Source organism: Oryzias latipes, chromosome 1, assembly GCF_053564925.1.
Source record: "Oryzias latipes strain Hd-rR chromosome 1, Olatipes_Hd-rR_3.1".
In the NCBI taxonomy this organism is placed as follows: Eukaryota; Metazoa; Chordata; class Actinopteri; order Beloniformes; family Adrianichthyidae; genus Oryzias; species Oryzias latipes.
This window is the reverse complement of record NC_136237.1, coordinates 42,355,297-42,378,373: the sequence shown is the minus strand read 5'-3', so window position 1 is coordinate 42,378,373 and position 23,077 is coordinate 42,355,297. Positions and strand designations below refer to the sequence as shown.

General features: G+C 48.5%; 1 protein-coding gene across 3 annotated transcripts in view; it reads left to right on the top strand.

Annotated features, from left to right (window-relative positions):
* The window catches only part of lcor (ligand dependent nuclear receptor corepressor), a 91,758-nt gene that overhangs the window by 28,601 nt on the left and 40,080 nt on the right, over positions 1-23,077 (top strand). The window contains exons 1-3 of one of the 3 annotated variants that reach the window (XM_078948570.1): positions 9,119-9,212; positions 9,554-9,619; positions 16,271-16,350. In XM_078948570.1, the coding sequence (XP_078804696.1) occupies positions 9,134-9,212; positions 9,554-9,619; positions 16,271-16,350 (225 nt within the window). In that variant the 5' untranslated portion in view covers positions 9,119-9,133. Of the gene's footprint in view, positions 1-9,118; positions 9,213-9,553; positions 9,620-16,270; positions 16,351-23,077 lie in introns of those variants that run through there. The other 2 variants (XM_023956803.2, XM_078948572.1) reach the window with 2 other exon arrangements.

Below are 23,077 nucleotides of genomic sequence, written 5' to 3'. Positions count from 1 at the left end.
CACCGGTGCGTTCCATTATTTCAACAAACACAAAGCGCTTTGGAAAATCAGCGACCATGATTGTCAACAACTAAGAGGCTGAATGCGCGGCGGCGCAGATCTATAGGGCGGCTATATTTCCAAGCCTTCTGAAGGAAATGACACCGATACAACGCAGGGAAAAGAAGCGGCGAGCGAGAAATCAATAGATCAGTGGTCTGCAGGCGGGTTTCTTTGGGTCCCGGCTCACGGTGGAGCACAGACCGTCCCTCTGCTCCTAGGAAGTCTGGGATTTGGAGTCCCAGCTGGGGAAAGGCTGCAGGCCGTCCCATCTGCATCCCTCCTGGATGCGCTTCGGTGGATTCTAGACACCTTTGAGTTTGTAGCAGAGGCTCAGATTTCAGGATTTAGACAGAGCCGCTTCCCGGAAGGGGGAGGGTGAACAGAATCTTGGTTTGGAAGGTGGGACGTCTCACCGGATCTCTGGTTTACCCGTGAAGGAGGGACTTAGTCCGGGTGCACTGTTCTGGTGTGGACGCAGGCAGACCATCCAGCTGACCCACAAAGGGTTAAGGTTAGAATCAAAAACTTCAGAAACTGGACGTGGAGGTGAGGAGGTGACGGCGCCCGTGGCTGAGAGCCGTCAGGTTTTCGTCTTCGTTACACCGTTGGCTCCTTCTTCCTCTGTGGTGGAAACTCCCACGCGTTCAGGCGCCGTCGTTGGTGCAAAGCTCCACCAAACCGAGTCCACCGGATCTGAGAGGGACAGCGGTGCGAAGGACGCGAGAAGTCCGTCTCATGGCCGTTGACTCCTTTGTGTCTCCGGTCTGTTGCCCCTCCCTCCTGGATCCCGGAGGATTGATTTTTCTGCCACTCAAGTGCCGAGTAGTTTGTCTCTTCGCTCATGGATCAAAGCCAGCGGCCTCTTCTTCCTCACGAGTTTGTGTAAAGTACGTTTTGTGTCTTCTAGCCTCCACAATTACATTTCATCGTCCGTGGTGGTTAGCGGCGTGAGCACGGCGCTGTAGAACCCTCACCCAGAACGGTTTCCGGTTCCCGGGCTTTTCGTCGCCACGTTGACGCGTCGACAGACGGGAACTGGAACTCCGGCGTGAAGCTCGCTTTGCGGAGAGATGGAGGTGATGCAAACATTCTGATGAACGTACTTTAACGCAGACGCACCGCAGACGGACCAGAGGGAACCAGGGGGGGGTTTGAGCCATGTGGGGTTTCGGGTTGATGGAAAGCCGTTGAGAGGCGTTAGTTTGTCAAAGTTAGCATGTCTCGTCTGGTAATGCCTCTTGATGCTAAACGCCAATTTCCACTTGTCCTGGAAGTGCCGGCTCTCATTTTCAGGCAATCACCATCAAGCACACAGTTCTTGGGGGCTGGAGGCCGCTGATTATTGATTGGATGACATGAGCTCACAGGTCGGGAAAGATTTCGGACATGCCTGTTCTACGGATTCACTGAGTGGACTACGACCTTGACACTCCGTGGAGGTCACCTGCGTGTCCCGTACGGGTTTGACCATTTTTCAGCCCATTGGAGCTTTAGCACAACGTCACAGATGTCCAAACGGAACCTCTGGACCAACCTTCCTCCGCTCTGGTCTGGTCGGACATCACGGTTCAGATCTACGGCTCAGCCGTGGTTTTCAAAGTCATCTCAGGAAACGCAGATGAGAAGAGATTGAGACGAGTTTGAGACATTTCTGCTCCTCCCAGACTAAAAATCGAACAAAACCAAAAATTCCTGCATGAAGGACGTTCAGTGACTCTTTTTAGGACTTTGGCAAAGATTTGGAGAAATCCTGAAGTCGACACTTTGTTCTATCAAATCTGCAGGTTTTTTTAAAAAACGTTTCCTTGCTTTTTGCTTCTGTTTGTGCGTTGATACACTCAGATCTATATTTTCATAACTGAAAGTTAACAAGCAAAGGATCAGAATAAACCAGGATGTAACGGCGGCTGACGTGCCGTGGTCATGACGCGGCCTGGCGTCTCCAAAAATGGTCTCGTTTGTTTCCTCCTGATCAGGTAACGGGACAGAAATGTAAAGAAGAGCGGCGCTGAGCCCGTTGGCTCCGGCGTGAGTGCGGCTCCGTTCTGCCGTCTTTTACTCATCACATCCCCGCTGCTTTCCACTTTAGCCGGCTTCATAATTGGCTCCAAATAAAAGCGTGCGCATGGCGCCGCTCCCATTCCTTTAGTACTGCGTTTGTCGGCTCCATTAGCCCCCGAGCCGTCCCTCAGCTCAGATATTTCACAGCAACATCCCTCCTTTAATTGTTTTAAATTTGCTCTTTTTTTCTCTCGTGCGCCTCCTTCTTCTGCTTCCTGGAAGTCTGAGCGGGCGCCGAGAGGAGGAGCGCTCAAAGTGGAGGGCAGGAGGCGCTGGGGGTTAAGTATTGTTGGAAATAAAGAGGAGTCCCAGGCAGACGGACAGGTACACTAATTCTTCCAGGTGTCGTCAGCAGGAGGGAAGCGGGGAGGATGAGAGGAAACACGTTGTCATCCTCCTTCCTGCTCTCCACCACATAATCAAATAATCAGCTAGTTAGGCGGCTAATTGGAGGGATTTTTTTCTCCTCTTTCCTCCCACTGAGACGTGCGCGAGCTACAGCGGAGATTTACAGCAGCCTCGCCACACCCATCCCAGCCCGCCGCAGTGCATTGTGGGAGGGGAGCAGGGATCCAAATTTGCCTCGGTCAGTCGTTTGCATGTGGGGAGGCGCTCTGGCGTGCAAACGCGGCGTGCATTTGTCTGTACGTTAGAAGGGAGAGTAAGTCAGTCCGCTGCTGTTTGATGCTGTGTGGGTGTGTGTGTGTGTGTGTGTGTGTGTGTGTGGTGTACAGCCAATCAGGGAGCTCGACCTATTTATTCCCCTTCCCTTCCCCAAGCCATGACCAAGTTCACATGTTAGAACTCTAGAAAGCAAAGCCTTCAGAGCCGCAGTGCTGCAATGCATTTCTGTGTGCATACCCCCCCCCCGGCGCCATGCAACACCCTCCCGGTTTCATTGTTTTACAGTGTTTCTGCTGCATTAAGGCGCCCGGCGTGCACGCTGCTGCCGCGTTAGTCATCACCGCAGACTTCAGAGGCAGAGAGGGAAGCAGCCGTCAGACTGAATCCACACTCGGCTTCAGGCTTCGTCTTAATCCGCCCGCTTGTTTGCCTGTTTGCCTTTCACTGCACCTTTGGCCAATCACGCACATCTTTTTTTACATTTTTTTGTTGCTTTAGTCGTACTCCTCTCGTCGACGCACGCCCACGCCAAACACACGTGCATTCGGCGCCACCCATTAGACTTTACATCTGTGTTTGCTCCCGCTCAGACTCACAAATGAGTCCGCCGTTGCACTGAAGTTTCTTTTCCTCCAGAGGAAAAGAAAAAGGGTTTGGTTGATCTTTTTTCCCTCCATTTGTGAAGCGCTGCTTCTCCTCCACCAACCCCAAAATGCACATTTTTCTCTGCAATAAACCACTAAAAAGTAGAAAACAATAGAATGTGTCAACAATTAAAAAAATAAATGGTGTGCATTGAATGTAAATCAGTCTGTTTCTACGTCTAAAGAGGACAGGAGGAGAAGCCAGTGAGTCACGGCCCGCATCCATACATACATGCAGCAGTGGGGGGATTTCACCAAGTGAACAAAGTAGAAGTCAGATTAGTGATACCGCTGCTAATCCCACATTAACGTTCCATCTCCCTGCAAGGATTTGGTTTCACTTTGCAAAATTCCATCCAAAAAGCTGCGTGATTGAGAAGCTGTGGAGTTTAAGGCTCTGATGAACGTATATGTGACACTGATGGCTTTTTTCTCTGGTGGTTTAAGGCGGAATGGCGACGTTTGAGGCTTGTTCTCTGGCTTCTGTCGAGCTGAGGCAAGGTCGGACTGAACGCCGTGTCCTTGCAGCCGTCAGCATCGTCCTGTCCGTCCGTCCACCAGCGTCTGCGTCCCTGCAGAGAACGCAGACGTGGACAGGCGTCTGCGTCCCTGCAGAGAACGCAGACGTGGACAGGCGTCTGCGTCCCTGCAGAGAACGCAGACGTGGACAGGCGTTACACTCGTGGTTTCATTCTGCTGCAGGTGAAACTCTGCCACATTTAAGACACTTTTTTAATTTGATTTATCACACAAGCTCATTTGATTCAGTTTCCATGAGGTTTATTTTATCATTTATTGAAGTTATTTATTTTTAAATAAATTATTCATTTAGCATTAAAATGGCTTTATCTATTTATTTCATCAGTTTTCATCATTTATTTATTTATCCTTTTAAAATATGAATGAATACTTAATATTTAATATTTTCATTGTGTATTATTTATTATGTTTATTTTTTTGTGTTTATCATTTATTATTAGATAGACGCCTCTTTATTTAAATGTGTTTTACTCATTTATGTATATTATATATATACATATAAATTATTGTTTCAGGTCATTCAGATTATATCTATTATACACACATCTATTATTTATTTAGACTTGTTCTATATTTTATTTGCTTAATGAATTTATTTACTGTCAGAGTTTTCTTTTGCATTTTAGGGTAATTTAATCAAATCAAGTTATTTTAATTAATTTAATAATCAGCTTTGCTAAATTGTAGTTTTTAAGAAAAAAGGGTTTTTCAAGCTTTGCGGTAAAACGGCCGTGTAATAAAAATATGATTTATTATTCATCATTAAGTCAATTCATAAATCAAAATTCTAGAATTAAAGCAGGAGCACGGTGGCAGAGTGTTGATGATGTGGGCTCGTTTGCTTGGTGCTGCAGGGCAGGACGAGGTTCCTCTGCAGAAGTTTCTATCGATGGCTTCACTTCTGTCGTTTCTGAACTTCCTCACTACATCATAGTCATACGAGGCGTTCAGGGTCCCAATGGAAAATCCCAAAGTCCAGCAGCCTGGAGGTTTCCCATAAGTTCTGGATGCATCGATGCTTTTTAGATTGGCCAATATAGACCACAATCATTGGGTCAAAATGATTCATCCTTGAAAAATAATGTATGTCAATTCATTTTTTAATTAAAAAAAAAGAATCATCCCCAGAACTCAGTGGATTCATCAAATTCCCGCTCTGCAGAGTCTTTCCGGGTTTTCTAGGATGCGTGTTCCAAACTCCAAAATGACCCCAAACCGTCCCAAATGTGGCTTTTCTGCCGTCAGACTCACGGAAGAAACTGGTCGAGCACAAATGCAGCACGAATCGATGAGCAGACGCACGTCCACGGCTTCTGCTGGAGTCATGTGAACATTGTTCTGAGCGCAGAGCGGCGCGTAAAAAGGGAGCTCATGCTCTCCTCGCCGCCGCCTTAGGCACGCCGCGTTAGTCCCTGCGAGTCTGATCCGACTCACGGCGCAAACGGAACATTCGTGGAAAGAAACGGATTAGACGGACGCTGAATGTTTGTCTTTTTTGTTGTTGTTTTCTGCTCGATGACTCGTCATGTGATTCCCCCCCCCCGTGTCGCATGGCCTCCATGTATGTTTTAGCAGAGGTTTGAATCAAGGTCAGAGTGCAGAGACGAGTGTTGGAGGGAAAGATGTTCTTTCTGTAGCGGCTCCATGGTGATGGCTGCTGCAGACGCTGCAGACGCAGCTTTAGTCTTTTTTTTAAACATATTTTGTTAAGAATCGGAGTTTTGTGGATAGAAAGTCGGCCTGGGAGCGCCGTGAGGCAGACGTGCAACAGCTGGGCTGCGGTTTCCGCTGAACTCACACAGAAAATAACCAGCGGAGTTAAAAGCCGCCGGGAGTTTCCTCTTTCATGTCGCTCTCGGGAGTTTGTCAGAGAACAAGAGGAGGTGCTGGTTCTCCCTGGTGTCTGCCCCCTTCCTGAGCAGCAGTGGGGAGACGCGCTCCTCCAGCTGGAGGAGAAATCCATCCGGGAGGGGAGCTGCTGCTCCTCCAAACATGAAGTCGCTCTCAAGCTGCCTCTGGCCCCAACCTGGTTTGAATATGTTTCCTTTGCATCCTGGAATGAAAACACAGCACACGCGTGACTGCAGGGTCGGCTGCCTCTGCGACCCGTCTGCACAGCTGCTGCCGCCGTTTGGCGCCATGGCAACAGCAGGACGTAAACATAGTTTCTGGAGACGGGCGCTGATTCCACGGTGACCTCCGTGACGGCGGCACGCAGAACGTGCCTGGAAACCACGAAGTGATCTCCACTACTTTATTATCGCAACGTAAATGTTCCGCGTTTCCATGGCAACCAGTGTTTGCTGAATGTGTCGCAGTGGCAGGTATGGGTCCGCCACGGCGCGAGAAACCGTTCAAGTATGGCTTTACGTTCTGCCTCAAGTGGATCCCCACTCTGGCTAAAGACGGCACAAAGGTCAAAGGTCGTGAGAACTAGGGCCTGTAGTTCTTGAATGAACAAGGCAACTTTCACACGAAAAGAAAAACTTTGTTTTGTCTTCAGTGACATGTTGTGCGTTGCCATGGCAACAGATTGGCCAGGACCCCATCGGTCATGTTGTGCCGTACCACAGGCGTGTTCGGTGCGATTTCGGACTATTGCTTGATTTCAGACGAGGGAAGCGGCGTGTTAAGGGCAGCGTGGCCTTTCGCCTCCGCGCAGACGGCCATCAATCCACCTTTAACATTAAACGGACCTTTTGCTTATGGTGATGAATCTGTCGCTGCGAGCTGATGATCCTCTTAAGCGGAAGCGGACCTGATTGATGGCTCGGCCTGCTCCATGTCTCAGCTCCAGATGAGCTCAGGCGCCTTGGTGGGCCTGGTTCTGGAGGCGGCAGCAGCCTCTGGATGCAGGTCCCACATGCAGCAGTGATGCAGCAGCTGCAGGCCGTCGGGTCGGCGGGAGGCCGGTCCTGATCCGGGCCGTCCTTAACCACCCGGCTCCGTTCGGGTTAATTAGGTATTGATCGGACGAGGCTCGCTTCTGAAGGCTTCGGCCCTGCTCAATTATTAATACTCCTGCAGCGCGGCGCTTTGGTGCAGCGGTCAGAAGGAAGGCGGGTTGCTGGTTCCTCAGCGCTGCAGCCCTGCTCGCTGCCCCCCTCCCCCCTCCTCTCAGATTGATTGCGCGGCTTCCTTCAGTGTCGAGTTGCTCTCCGCGGTTGTAAGAAATGCGAGAGATGCTGTTTCTTGACATGCTCGCCAGTGTAAGCGTGCGCCGGCTTTGATTTGACAAGCGTACTCCGGATGAATTTTTGAGCAGCCCCGCTCCCAGCAGACCCCGGAGCCGTGTGAACTTTTCCTTTTTTTTGTCTGTCTTTGTACTGTTTTCTTCTGGCAGCTGAAGGATTCCCCTGAAGCAGCGATGGCGCTCAGAGACCGGGGGGCTTTTCCCGTGGGCAGAGCGGACAAAAGATCACATGATGAGCGTTTTGTGGGTTCTGAATCAGACAAACGCATGTCATCCCACCGCTGCTTGGCGCAGGGGGGCCTGAAGGACCACCTCTGGAGCGTCAACTTCCTGTTTCCGCTCCAAACTCTCCAGAAACAGCTTCTCAAAACGAACCTGAACATCCCACAGACCAGGAGCTCCAGAACCCCATGAGGCCTTCAGCCGTGTCGGCGGACGGGGATTGGTCTCGCGGTTTGCTGGGTTCTTCTGGAGAGTTTCGTCCGCTCTCCAGGACTCGGATCACCCATCGGTCTCCACACGTGATACAATCAGGGTTCATGCGTTCTTCTGGTGAATTCCAGATCAATGTTTAATGCTCCTAACGTAGCGAGCTCTCATGTGAGCGTGCTCAGATGTGCTGATGACACTGTTCTGTGCGAGGCCCCCCCCTGCGCCGCTTTCTTTCTTCCAGGCTCCTGCAGAACAAAGTTTCTTTGTGGCGTTCGTGGCTGTTGTTGTGCTGCTCTCGGATTAGCTCCCCGTCATGTGATCCCGCCTCCACGCCGCTCCTGGCGCGGGGATTTTTGTCCCGGTCTTTAAAGTTTGTGTCGTGCTGAAGGTTTCTGATGACACAGTGAAGGCTTCAGTGAGGGGGGGGGGCATCAGAGCGTGTACATGCCTCCCTTTACCATGTCATGTGTGAATGCTTTTGGGCTCAGCGTGCGCTCGCTGGCTGACCTACATTTCTGGAGCTTTTTTTGCCTTTGGCTCCAGAGGCTTTGTCACTGCCATCCAGCCAATCACATCCCATAATCTCATTTGTCCAACGGCATCCAGCTCCACCGCAGCCCCGCCGAGGAATCACCTACTGTCGGCGGGCCGCCGTTTGGGCGAGGGCGTCTCCTTGGCCAGATGGCGGAGCCCATGCAGCCCTGACGTTCAGAGCTGATTTGTGTCTCCGTAACGCTACAATCCTAATTATTCCCCGCTGAGTTGAGCGCGGGGCTGCTCTTCGCTGCTTAGCGGCGGCTGGAGAGAAGGAAAAAAAAAAGCTTTTGAAACTCTTTGAAGCTTCGTTTTTCCCGTAATCAAAGCTCCTTTGTAGGCTGCATGAATTTTGCATGTGCAGGTTTTAAAGGAACTGGAATTTTCCTCAGCAAATTTGACATAAAAGCAGGAAGGGTCTGCAGAACCCGACCCGGCCCGGCCAAACACGTCTGCAACTTTTACTCCCTATAATCTGAGGGAACCTGCATGGGTGGACCTGAAAACTGGACCCGTTCTCAGCGGCTCAGAAGAACCGAGCGGGTGTCGGCGCCGCCGCTCGCTATCTCACGTCCTGCAGGATCTCAGGCAGAACAAAATGGCGTTCAAACCCGACCAAACGCAGCGGATTCCCGCCATGCAGATCGGCTGAACTCTATAGGAAGCGGCCCTTGAACCCGTGACCTTCCCCCCGTGGCGGGCGTGTTTACGTTGGGCGATCTGGAGGCTTTTTTCTCGCTTCGGCCCTCCAGCAGACGTTCAGCGCTCTTCGTCCATCCCTCCTCTTCCTGCTGATGCCTCAGGCGTTCACCTTCAGCTCTCAGGATGGGGGGGGGGCACACTTGAACTGCGTGTGCACCTGTGTGCAGGCGTGCCCCCCCCCTGACCTCTGGCCCCCCCTGCTTAAAATGCACATTTGCGGAGCGCGGCGCACACACTCCTTTGTCTCCGTTTCTCTCCGTCTGCTTCCATTTCCATTTAATGGAGGATGAGGTGGGGGTGGAGAGCAAAGGGGGAGGGGGTGTAGGTTTGAAAATTACAATATGTATTTATGTTTCTCTGAATGCTGTTGCCAGGCAACAGGAGATCGAAGGTATTTACAGTTAATAAAAATGTGGGTGACTTCAGCTCGGTTATTACAGGTAAAGCGCTCATTTGCCATAAGAGCTGCGAAGGAAGGGTGTGTGTGTGTGTGCGCGCGCGTGCACAGGCGTGCGTGCACGTGTGTATGTATAGAACCCCTTGAGTTTCCTCTTTAGATTTTCTGGTGTTTGAGTTTCTTTCTGTTTAAATACATTTCCAAATCGATTATAAAACTTTATTAAACCAATCGTTTCTTGACGACGGCTTTGCATTTTGTTGCTGCCCGTCAGGATGTAAGGATTTGACAGACACTTGGTGTCAGAGTTAGTGCGTTTTCAGTTCAGTCGTGTTTTTTTTCAGAGCAAACGCTGAAATCTCCTCTGTTTGTTCTTCTCCTCAGGCTTTGAAAGCATCTTGGAGGGCTTGTTTGGGCCGAGAATAGTCAAGGATATCACTCTGTTCCGAGGTAAACGACACGAAAACACCAACCACCTTCACTGTTTCCATTCTTCACTCACTTTCAAACCAGAAACCTTCCGGTTTTGCTGCTGAAGCTGAGACGTCGGCCCCCAAAAAACAAGCGTGTTGATAAAAGAATCCATAAAAAGGGAAATTTGTTGCTGTGTTTTGTTTCCAATACTGCAGGATTGGAGTCTGTTTTTTTCTGCAAATTGACTTTTACTGTGTTGTGCTGCAAATAAATATTCAAGCATGTGCGGCCGGAGCTCCGCTGAATTATCTTTGTGTTTGCTTAGTGCCAAAGGTGGTCTAGATATTCAGCAGACCAGCGTCTCCCCAGAGCTCTCCCCCAAAGGCCGTTATCGCCATGCCGACCGACCCGCACTGCTGCAGAAGCCGCGCAAAGCGCAGAAAAACAGCATGAACGCCTGCTTTCTCTCATTTATGCTGATATTTGTGGCTGAGCAGAGCCGGAGAAGAGGCAACGCGAGCGGGAGGAACCAGCCGGGCCAGATGGTTCCCACTGATCTGTGCCAGGCGCTGCTTCCTGTTAGCGGTGGCGAGGGGGGGCTGACATGCCCCCGCTCAGGTGGCAGTCATTGTCTGAGCGCACTCCGTTTGAGCGGCAGATCCTTTTACACTTAAACACGCGGCGCACATGCTTAAGCCCCGCTCACGGTGGATTTGCTGGATGGAGGGACCTCAGCTAGTTCGGTTCCCCGTGGATCTCCAAGCTCCATCACTAACCTGCATCTGTCAAACAGGCATTTCTGGGAGTTTATGGTTGATTTTGGGATTACAATCTGGTAGCAGCATTGTCGTATCATTCAGCCACGCCCCGTTTCCCGTCTGCATTTATTCACTCGTCCACACGAGCCGGTTTACCTTCACATCCAGAATCTCTGAAAGCGAAGGTGAGATCTGCTGCTGAACCTGAAAGGTTGTTCAGAGGCCAAATCTGGGGAAAAATCTGGAATAAACGTCACATTAACCAATCATCTGGTTTCTGACTTTAGGAAAGCAGTTTGCATCTCGGCTTCTGACGGGGGGAGACGGGCTGTCTGCCGGTGAAAAAACGCTCCAGGCCTGTCAATGTGGTGCAGGTCACCGACACAGGTGACTTTGCAGTGCACGGGATACGTGCACGCTCCCTGCTGCAGCCTGACTGTCAGAAATGAGGAAGTCAGACCCTCAGAGTGTGGGTTGTGTGGGCGTCCTGTGGGCGCCAACGTGTCACATGCACACCCCTAGCGTGCAGCGTTTGAGCACGGTCAGCAGAGAACCAGATCTCCCACTTTGACTGAGGAGTACGACGGCATCGCCCGTATGTCTCCCACTTTTGGGAGGAAAGTTTCACGCCAAGCCCGGCATAACGCTGCGTTCACGCCGAATGCAATCAGATTCCTCTTTTGACGCATGTCAAATTTGCTGCTCGATGCTTGTGATGTGATCGTAAACTAAACGCTTCTGTGGCGTCAGAGAGAAGCGACCCGCAGGTTTTTATGCTAGATTTGGTTTATGATGCATGAAGACGCTGAGAGATCGGAATCCTTTATTCTGAAAAGCTCTACCAAAGCCTCGGTAATCACGTCCGGGTTCATTTACTCTGTTTTGTTCTGACGGCGATCGATCCTGCAGGAACGGCGTCTGAATGACGGCGCCATCAGCTGGACTCCTGTGTCTCTGTGACCCAGTTTGATGACCTGCTGTCCCGAAAAAGTCCGAGAACGAGTCTCAAGGGAACCGGAAACAAAATGTTTTAAAAAGTATTTATGGACTATAGGCGAAACCAAACAATTGGATGAGTCACAGGAGAGGCTCATGACTACACTACCCATAATGCTCCTCCAATCCATCTCATGGTGAGCTCTCCTAGTTTCATGCTAAAACCGTGTATCACAGAGCAAAACCAGAATTCATACATTTAGGAAAAAGTCTGTCTTCTCTTTATGTTGATGGTTTATTTTTGCCAAAAAATAAAAGTTCATGTTTATCCGTCCAACAACACAACTACACAAAGTTAGACTCGGTTCTGGCTCCAGTGGGTTGCAGTCAGTGAGAAATCGAACCCGAATGCTTCGTTGGGTTGCAGACCTCTGCTCCAGAACCCTTGCAGAACCATGAAGGGTCCCCAGAAAAGCCCCCCCAGCATTTAGAGAACCTGCAAACTGAAACTGTGCAGAGAACAAACTCTGGCACGAACACGCAGAACAAGCTCAGAACGTCCTCTTAGATCATTTCTGAGCCTTTTTAGGAGAGCAGGTCTGAGCCTCTGAAAGCTGTGCAGGGAGACGCTTCCTGCTCTGAGTGCAGCAAATCAAATTCAGATCGGATTTTCAGCACCAAACCCGCCGCCCTCTGCCTCCGTTTCACAGAAACAAGGTCAACATGGCGTCCCGAAGTCATGTGACCCATCCCCCCACCAACTTAAGGCATTTTTAGAATATTTTGGGCATGTCATTTCCACTCATGCATGACGCTCGTGCACGTACGCACGCACACCAGCTAAGCTGACACGGCGGTGGACGGAGCGCCTCACATCACCGTCAATGCACAGAGAAGCTGCTCTGTGGGACTTTCTGGAGCAAACGGGCTGCAGGTTTTCGTCCAATCAGAAGGCTCCGTCTTTCAGAACTACACTAAATGAGTGTGTGCGTGTGTGTGTGTGTGTGGTGAAACTATAACTATTCGGTCATCATGTATGATTATAATGAAACATTTAGGGTCTATAGGAATTTTGTATTTGTATTAAAAATCCTTTTCTGACAGAAAGACGACAAAACCAAGACGATGAGGCAAAATTACACAAACAACACGTTTAGGTACACACATACACACACACCCCCAACACACACCAGTGCATACATGCACACAAACACTAAAACAACACACACATGCAAAGACCCATGCAAATGGACACACACACACATGCAGTCGCACAAACATTCACACAAAGACAGACACACAGACACATAAAACACACAAACTACGGGCAAACACTGATTTGTTGACACTTTTGGGGGGGTCACGGCGGGTTGTGAGCTAATTGCTCCGTCTTCCCACGGACGTCTTAAGTGGCAGAGCCGCCGGGTTCAAGCAGAACTCACCTGTGACCCTCACATCATGTGACCCCCAGATGAAATGGGGGGGGGGGGGGTCTGGGAGCTGATTGGAGGAGCAGGAAGTGAGTCAGGAGGAAGCTGTCAGATTCACACACGCAGAGGCTGGATTCTCATCCACACGTTTGTCTTCGTTAGGATTTAAGTTTGTTTCCGGGCGGGGGGGGGGGGGGGTCCCCCCACCTCAGACCCCCACCTCCGAGGCAGAGATGACCTCTGCTGGGTCTGCAGTGGAACCTCCTCCCACAGCCGTCTGCCGCATGTCCGAAGCACCATAGCCGGCTCCTCCTGATGTGAAGAATTGGCTCCACTCCAAGCTCCTCCCACACCAAGCTCCTCCCACACGGCTGAGCTGAACATGATGAAGATCAGACCTTCTCACTCGGCTCGCTCTTCATCACAGCGTCAGACGTCCCCAGAAGGCTTCAGAGGTTGAGAGGAAACCCATTTCAAGGCATGGAGGCTGCATGCTGCATACGCTGCAGCTACACCATGTGATGGGAGGGCGGAGCTTAGCTTGAGTGAAGGCACACCCCCTCCTCACATCCAGGAAGTAACTGTAAGGGCGTGGCTTGACCTTAAAATAATTTGCAGGATTTATCAAATTGACTGCAGAGTTGTCAGCTGTAAAAAACGGATATTGGATGATTTATTGGTAAATAAATCAGGGAATGAAACCCAAAGACAGAAGGCATTGTGGGAGGTTTGGATCACAGCTGTATGTCGTTGGGTTGAAAGCATTCTGAAGCAGTTCCATACAGAGTAGATGAATGTGTCACATTCAGGGTGGACACGTGGCAGATATGAGCCTAATGCAGATATTATTATAACTATTATTTATTACTGTGTCTGCGTAGACGGGTTATGACCACAAAGTGAAGCTAACGTGGCCGTGGGGGCGGGCTGAACACGGCTGCAGGTCATTTACAAACCGCGTCTCCGTTACTTTTCAGATATCTGTTGTGATGGTTTCACGCGGCTCTGGAATAATTGCGGTCCTGCGACCCGGCGTGGCGCCCCGCTCCGGGGGGGGGGGTGCCTGGGAACCAGCAGCAGAACCGGCGCCGCGTTCCTCAGAGAGGGTGGAACCGCGGCGGCTGAATTGTGCTTGAACTTGTCTGAGCTGACACAGAGGTGACATTTTTGCCGTGTGAAGTGTTGATCTGACGTGCGGCGCATTTCCAGAGGATATTGTGACCACATCGATTCGGCTCTTGTGTTACCCTGCTCTCCCTGCGGAGCTGACTCCGCTCGCTGTTTCCTGCTCTCATCCGAGATGCCTCGCTCCTCACCCCCCCACTCTCTTCTCCATGGGCTGCTGGGTCTCCGCGGCGATGTGGCGTCGGGCTGAACTCTGGCGTTTTCACTCAAGTGTTGCTCCATGGCAACATCTGGGCTGTGGCCACTCGGCCGTCCTCCTCGGATGTGGCGTGTCGGTGAAACGGACGATAATTCAAACAGATGATCCTCGGCGGACGTGAACCCGCTCTTGACACGGCACAGATCGATCGCAGGACACGGATGCTGGAAAGCACAGACGTGTGGGTTTGCTTTCACAAAAACGTGGTGCTTTTTCAGAGACGTGCTTCTACTCAGAGCTGGTTAGAGCCTGAAAAGCTGCAGCTCCTCTACGGCAGAGGCTCAGCCGACCGCTTTAACGGCCTCCACTGGATGTATGTGTCTTTTTTCATGGTAAATCATGCAAAGATATGCAAGGTGAGCCTCTTTGGGGGAGGGGCTGTTGCCTAGACACACAATATGTGTGTAATGTATGTGAAGCGCCGCCATCTGCTTTTCAGAGAAGTCTTTGGATGCAGTTCAGGAAAACAAGCTTCTCGTTTCTCCGTTGCAGTTTAATGAGGAACTTCTTGTTTGCTGCAACGTTGGGCCCACAGGATCACTGTGAATCTGTTACTCGTGCTGCAGGATCACCGGGATCGTCCCTTTATGCTCAGTAAAATGATCCTCACATTGAGACATGTCACACGACTGAAAGAAGACTGCTACCAAAGGGACGATCCCGGTGATGTTGGTGCAGTAGGATCACCGGGATCCTCCCTTTATGTGCAGTAGATTTATCCTCACGTCACCCGACTGAAAGAAGACTGCTTCCAAAGGACGATCCCGGGAATCCCGGCGCTGCAGGATCACCGGGATCGTCCCCTTATGTGCAGTAGATTGCTGCTTCCAAAGTAATGACAGGTGTGAACTTTTTTAGAAAGGCTTTGATGACGTCACATTTATTTATCTACGATTAATGAATAAAAAAAGCCTTCAGTTGAGCCTCAGACAAACCATTGGGTCACATGACCACCGCTAGCTTCTTTCTCTTTTGCGATGTGTGATTTTTCAACGTTTTTTTAATGATTTCCATTAACCCCTTTATGTGTGAATTATTTTCCAATTCTTCCATTGTTTTTCCTTTGAAGGTGATGCTAAGTTAAGCAGTCTGCTGTGATTTAGCAACACATGACGGGGGTAAACTAAAGGTTAAGAGGCAGCAGTGGTTATAGGGGGGGGGTCAGGAGAACAGCCCTGTGGACCGACGCGTTTATGAGCTGAACGCCGTGACAGTTTCAGATTGTCGTTCACTTCCACTGTGCTGATAAATTCCTGGATTGGTTCTCTGCGTCGTGCGTTTCCTTCACCTGTTGCAGCTCTGGTGCTGATCGCGCCCGGCGTGTGCTCGCCGTGTGCTCGCCGTGTAAACCGCTGAGGAGCAGCAGTGGAGGATGAAGATGATTGGTCTTCACAGAAAATGAATTCTGCTCAGAATGCGCAGCAACAGTCGCAGGAAATTCCTGCTGCATGTGACCCGGTTATCGATCTCCTGACAAAGACGCACTAGACGTTGTTCTTCCGGTTCCCCGCGTTTAATCGCCTCCTTACGTCCAATTCTGGATTTCTTTTATTATTATGGAGCTAAAATAAGATGATTCTTAGATCTGTGCCTCAGGGAAGCTGCAGTTTATGGATCATTTGCATTTTGATCATTAATATTGAGGATCTTCCAGACTCTGTCCCGGTGTTGGGGTTTTTCTCAAATGAGCTGCCAATCACAGGAGCTTCATTTAAACGTCGCTCTTCCTACAGAAAGTAAACATTTAAACACGCCGCGTAATTAAAGCTCAATCTTTTTAATGCTGCTGTTGTCGTGGTCGCTCGGCTCTCCGTCTCTGCAGGCCAGGCTGGATTGAAAACCAGACGCCATGTTTGTGGGCCGCCGGGTCTCCAGAGCGCCACCGATGAACTTTCCAAACTTCCACGCTACGTTAATGCGCGGATCAGACAAAGCCTTTATTTATGACGGCGCCGCAGACGGCATGTGGCGTGGCGTTTGAAGCAGCTGAAAGCTTCAGACGTTCACTCCTGTCGCCAAAACCGACGAGAAACGATGGCGACAGACGTAATGGCAGGGGGGGAGGGGGGCAATGCAGACAAAAACAGAATCAAACAGAAAAACAAAAAAAAAGAAAAACAGAAGAATGTGGAGTTGTCAGAGCGTTGACACGCAGCTTTTCTCTTCTCGTCTGATCCAGACTGCGAGCCGGAGGAAGTGTCTGACTGGTCCTTCGATGAAAACTGTCTCTTCTGCTGCTTAAGACGCGAGAAAAGCAAGGTAGGACGACCGCCACGCCACGCCACGCCACGCCACACTTCCTCTTTCTTTGTCCCAGGAAACAAGCGCAAGAGGAAGTGCATATAAGTCCAAACACTGCTGGAAGTAGAGAAAAGGGCGGGAAAAACCTGGTTTAGTCTTTAGTTTCATCATTTTAAATCCATCACTTCAGGATTTAAGGAAACGTTCAAGGGACAGACGTTTTCTGAGCCCCCCCCCAAAAAAAGAGTCACTTTTTTAAATTTCAAACATTTTCATTAGTATCTATGACTGTGTCTCTATATCTAGAAGTGGGACAGACATAAAGGTTTGGACGTGGATGTTTGCTGCAGTTCAGCACATTGGGACAAAGTTAAGGCTTTAAAGAATGAGAGCAGTTTCTAAATGACCGACATGATAAAAATGTTTGGATTAAAAATTCTGTTTGATCCATTTATGTGAACCAAACTGTCAATTTCCGGCTGCAGACCCTGAACATGAACCCCCACCCGCTCCCACGTTACCAAAAATGGACGTGAACAGGTCATGTGACCCTCCACGCATCTCATGGTTACTGCGTTTGGAGACATTGCTGGGCTGGAATTTGAGAGCTGTGTTCTCCATCGCTCACGCTTCTGATTCTGACCCGTTGAAGGTCCAAGTCGGATCAAAGCTTCCGTCAGTTAATCAATGATCTGTAACCCCCCCCCCCCCACTGAGGCACTGGGCTCTATCAGGCCCAGCTGACGCTTTTATCTCTATCAAAACTTTTTCAGTCACTCGTGCATTTAACCAACTTTAAAATTTCCGCTCTTTGAATATAAAGGGGGGGTGGGGGCTTTTATTTGAGACATAAGCAAAACTCCAAAGTCCTTGACTCTAAAAGAAGAAGGAAAACTTAAAATCTAGAATAATAGTTAGGATTTTCATTATTTTTTGTTATTGTTGTGGTGGTTTACTGTCGTTAATGAAAGTCTTATTTCTCGGCTTTTTTAACGTGTTCTCGTAACATTTTTCTGATGATGGAGGACATTTATAAATTAAGATTAAAATTGTATTTATGAGTTTTTCTTTATTCAAATCAAAATAGATCAGGAGCAGAAAAACGCAGCCGTTTGAAAAAACTCAGGTTTGTGATGCAGGGAAATGGGCGGGGCCACAGTCTCCAAGCTCCGCCCCATCCTTGGGCAGATCAACAGATACATGAACGTCTTTGTTTTCCTGGTCTCAGCTGGAATCTGGATCAGAACTGGACGGATGGATGGATCTGATATTGAAGCCATTTTTTTTGTGCAGCGCTAACGTTAGCGTGGCGTGTGAGCGGCTGTAAGCTAGCAGGGGAGCGTGTAAACAAAGGGATATTATGGCTTACATCTGTGCCAACAGTCCCAGAGTTAGTCTAAAACATCATCATCGTAATGAAAAGACGACTGGGAACGCTTTGACAATGGATAAAAATATAGTTGGAACGGGACTTTAAGAACTCTTCTTTTATCTTCTTTTTTTTTCATTTGCATGTTAGAAATCAATTCATTAATAAAAAACGTTGTAAAGTGTAAAGAGATTCGGGAAAAAAAGATACATTTAAAGAAAGACAGAAAACTTAAATATTGACCGAAATGAAAAATGTTTATTAGTAACATCTGCTGTTATTTTCAAATTATTTTCTCCCTCTTTGCTTTTAGTCCTCGAATTAGTTTTAATTCCGTTTCGCAGTTGATCCTAATTTTTTGTGGGGGTGGGGCTTTAAGCCCATTGGCTACTGCAGACACGATTGACTGGTGACGCCATTTGCATTATGACTCCCGTCCGCCACATCACAGAAGGGATGACGCAGGCGGCGCCAACAACCGACGCTGTTCTGGAGCAGAAATGATGATGAGTGGCTCCTCCCCCCTGGTGGTCCAGACAGGAAGGGGCTCCAAGAAGCCACTTCTACAGAGAAACAAACAGCTGTTCCTCAGTCATTCTGTTGGTCTGAACATCTAGACTTGAAAAATACTATCAACCGGCTGCAGCTTGTTCAAAACTCGGCTGCACGCCTTTTAACCAGAACCAGAAAGAAGAACAAGACTCCAATCTTGAAACCTTTGCATGGCTCCCAGTTCGCTTCAGGATGGATTTTAAGGTTCGTTTATTAGTTTACAAAAGTTTAAATGAAACTGGCGCCTTAATGGCCCTCCCAGAGCCCGCAGGTCAGAACCGAAACCCACGGCGAGGCCTCGCCTGAGGACGTGGGGGCTTCATCCACTGTGGAGGTCTTTAAGGACAAACTATAAAGCATCGTTTAAGTAAAGCTTTTACCAAGTTTATACATGTTTTATTTGATTTTTCTTAATCTTTTAAAAATGAATCCGATTTATTCTGATGGTACTTGTGTGATGTGAATGTGTTGGGTTTTCATGTGTTTTTATTTATTTTATTTTATTATAATACATTTTACCATGTTTGCTAAAATATTTTTATACTTTATTTTATATGGGAAGCACTGAGATGCTTTGTATTAGGTGAAGTGCTATAAAAATAAAGTTTATTTAATTTAATTTAATAACCGTTCCTGATCTGATACCTTTTCTTAACATCTTCTTGATAATCCTCTTTTTCCCCCATTATATTATAAACTGGCCAATCAGACGCCTCAGTAACAGTGGGTGGAGCTTGCTGGCCTCCACATTCAACATTCAAAACGTGTAACCTGCTTTCACATGGTGGGGGTGTGGCCTTCCAACAGGCTCACTCCTGATTGGTGATAGTGGTAATGATGACTCAGACCGATTTGGACCAATCACTGCTAACTAACACAACTCCAACATGGCGGTGAGCGTATCTCAGAAAAACAGTCTTTGGAGGTGGACGTTAACCGCACTCACTAAGAGAGTCAATGGGCTCCAAGCCCCGCCCCCAAGTCAAATAAGGATCAACTCTGAAAGCCAAAAGTCTGAATTGATGTTTTAAATTTAAGATACAAACCAGCAGCTTCACCAATAAAAACCTTTTTTTCATTTAGTTTTCAGTGTTTGTTGAAATTTGCTATTTTTTGTCAGATTCGAAGTATTTCTTTCAGGTTTTAAATCTTTTTTCTTTTTTTTATCTTTTTTTTGTCCATTTCAAGCAGAACATGATTTGACTTCATATTTGTTTGCTCAAAAATCCTGAAACATTATGACCTTTGACCCACAAAAGCCTCTACAGGAGCTCTTCTGCTGTGAAGAAAACGTCAGACTGAGCTAAGCGCTGCTGTTTTTGTTCCAGACATGACCCCCCCCACACACACACACAGTGACCATTTTAAACGCCACGTCGTGTGACGACAAACTGGCTCGTTAGAGTCAAGAGGCCGGGATGAAGGCCTCCGTCAGCACTAACTCACTCATCCTTTATTACCATTTGAATAAATTTCAATCAAGGAAGTTGCGCTGCAGCCAGCGGCCGATGGGACGCTGCCGGTGAACCTGGAGGAGACCTCATTTGTCCGCAGATGAAAGGATGGAGGGTTTCATTTACCGATAATCAGGAACAATAATTTCACTCTTCTCCGTCGCCGGCAGAGCCGCCGCCTTTTTTTATTCCCGGGGTCCTCACAGCGAACCGCCATCTCCACGTCAGACAAATTGTTGGGATCTTGTCCCCAAAGGGAGAACTGGACGTCATTCCAGACGCTGTCCTGGTCCCATCGGTTGAGGAAGACTTGGATGGACTGACGCTGATTCTTCTCGTACAGAGGAGCCAACCCCGTTAGTGAGGAAGCAGCCAGACTTCTTCCTGGTCAGACGTCGTTTTACCAGGGGGGGGGCTTGATGACATGTCCAGGTCCAACGGTCCGACCCACACATGAGGAAACCTCCATGGAGGAATGAACCGGGAGATCTTGGCCAAGCGTCCACCTGAGCGGTCTGAGGAGGCTTTGAGGCGACCATCAGATTCTCTGCTCTAATTTGTCCTCCATCTTTTTCAGACCGGTTTGTTACCAGACACTATTTTCACAGACCGGTCCGGAAGTTGGCCATAATTTCTTTGAGCTTTTGGTTTCTGAAAAAAAGAAAAAATTGAACTGAAAATGTTACCACAAGAAATGTAGTTTGGCAAAAAGTCTGAAAATATCAGTAGATATTTTTACAGATGATTCAATGAAACAAAGTTGTTGATTTGCAAAAAAAAAAAAATCCAATAAAAGCATCCCTACAGTTTTTCCCTTAGAATACCGTTTATTTATGTGTTTTGTTTGTTTATTTATTTATTTGGCACAGGAAAAGCAGCGTGGACTTAGCAGTCCAAGCTGCCGCTTTAAGTCACATGACCAAGGCGGACGACTCGACATGCATCAGGTAACAGACGGATGCAGAGTTTTCCAAAATAAAACTTCCTTCAGAATCAGAAAACAAATAGAACGTAAACAATCGAAGTTTCTTTTTTTCTGTCTGCGGCCCGGTACCTAAACATCCACAGACCGGTCCGCGGCCCGTGGGTTTGAGACCAGAGCTCTAGAATCCATGAAGGTTCATGAAACAAAGGTGTGAACGGGCGACTGGGGGGAGGAGGAAGTGAGGAGGGGGAGGTGTCCTTCTCTCACACATCAATTGTTGGTTTGTTTTTTCGACTTGACCCCGATGGCCCTCAGAGGTCAGCCATCTGCCTCCTCGAACCAACGCAATTCCCCCTTCAGCCCCTCACTTCTTCATCCACCCCCCATCTGCCCTCACCCTCATGTCAATGCGTCGGTGCGAATGGAGGCGGGGCCAGAGCCAGGAGCAACAAAAAATCAATCAAACACAGCACTGGGGGGGGGGGGGGGGGTTCTTGCCATTTTTAATAATTGATGAGCTTTTATGTCAATCAAACACATGAATTATGTTTTTATCCAAATTCATGTTTCAGGCTCTCTAAGTTCCCACCCTCTGCTGAACAATCAGCTGTGTGGGCGGGGCCATCGACTCATTGATCTGAGTCCAGCCAATCACCAGCAGAGATGGTTTTTTTTTGTCTGGGAAATAATGGAGGCCCTCAAAGTCTCAGTGGGAACACTGAGTGGCGGGCCCCGCCCCTGATTTACCCCCATTCACACTTTTCTGCTTGTGACGAAGATCGGCATCACGCCAGCCTAAAGGCGGCGAGCCCGTTTGACCCGGCGCAGAGGTCAAATGAAGGAACGCTCAGAAATGAGGAAAAGCATCAGAACAATAAAGGGGGCGTTTTTGGGAGAACCCCTACATGCAGGACAAGTGGGAAACAAGCAACACACAAAAAAGTAGGATGTTTAGACAAAACCGCACACGCATTTTTCCGGTTTTTCCTCATTGGGCCGCAGAGACCCGAGTCACAGGGATTTCAATCAGGACCGTTGAATCTCAGCTGGAGCTCAGACGGTCATTCTGGACAGCAGGGAGAAAATAACTGGAAGGAGCCGTGTCTGCAGATGCCGTCACACGGTCCTGGTTCTGACCCAGACATCCGTCAAGTCTCTGGACACAGGATGAAAACACATCCGGTCCACGTTGTGTTGTTTGTCCTGCCGATGACGGTACCTGAGGAAAAACCGCCGCCACGAATCCAGGTGTAATCCAGAATGATGATGGTGTGTCGGTCTGTGAGGGCAAATGGTGCCTTTGTATGTTTTGGTTCTCCAGTAAAAAAACTATGTTGACACAACTTTCATAAATTGCATGAAGCTAATTCCGTCGCCTCTTTTCTGCATTACCTGCGCCGCCATTTGGAGCCAAATGACAGTGATTGGTCCGAGTTGGTCTGAGTCACGTTTTTAGGGCAACTACTGTCGCTGCTCATGAGTACGCTTGCTGGAAGTTCACATCCTTTCGGGAGAATCTGTCAATCAAACGTTGAGGTGGGGGCCAGCGGGCACCACATGCTTTTACTGAAGCCTCTGATTGGTCAGTTTTGAACTTGAATAACTGAAAATACAAAAAGAAAATAATGAAAATAATGATCAAGAAAAAGGTATCAGAGCCAGAGACCAATAGAATGACTGAGTAACAGCTGTTTATTCCTCTATAGACGTCTATGGGAGCTGGCGGGTACTTCCTGTTTGGAACTCCGGGGGGGGGGCTGTACAGTGATAAACTGTCTATGGCTGTTACACGCCCCTCACTCACCCCCAGCCCCCCTGTTCAGAGCTGCATGTGACAAATTGATGAAAAACACCCGCTTTTATCAAAACGGCAGCTTTTCTGTTGGTTTTATCTCCATAGCAACCGTTTTGTCTTTTGGTCGCCTGGGGCTGACAGACAGATCAATGTGATTTTTAGAAGAATCGGCAAAAGTAAACTTTTGGATTTCTTTGGCAACGGCGGTTTTTCTTACATTTTTGTTGTGTATCGTATCGTTTCGTTTAGCATAAGCCAGCTTTTTATATATCTTCACAATGATTCTGGAACAGGTGTGCGAGGAACAGCGGGACGCCCTTTTTCAAAATCTACAACTTCTAATTCCAACATTTCTTCCACACTTGGCTCCCTAATGGTGTTTGCGGAGTGAGGAGGCGAAAGACTGAAATCTCTAGGAAGAGTTTACATTTTTTATAAGGTACTAACGGGGATTTTTTTTTTTTTAAATCTAATATGGCGGCCTTTTCCCGAGGTCAATGAAATGTTGGTTATCTTTTTCTGTTTGCAAAGGAAAGCCGGCGTCTTTTGTGTTTCTGCTCTCATCTGTGATCTGACCTCACGGTGTCATCAGGTGTTGGGTATAGAGGTGACTTTACGGTTCCCTTTTCAGCTTCAATAATGCAAGCATG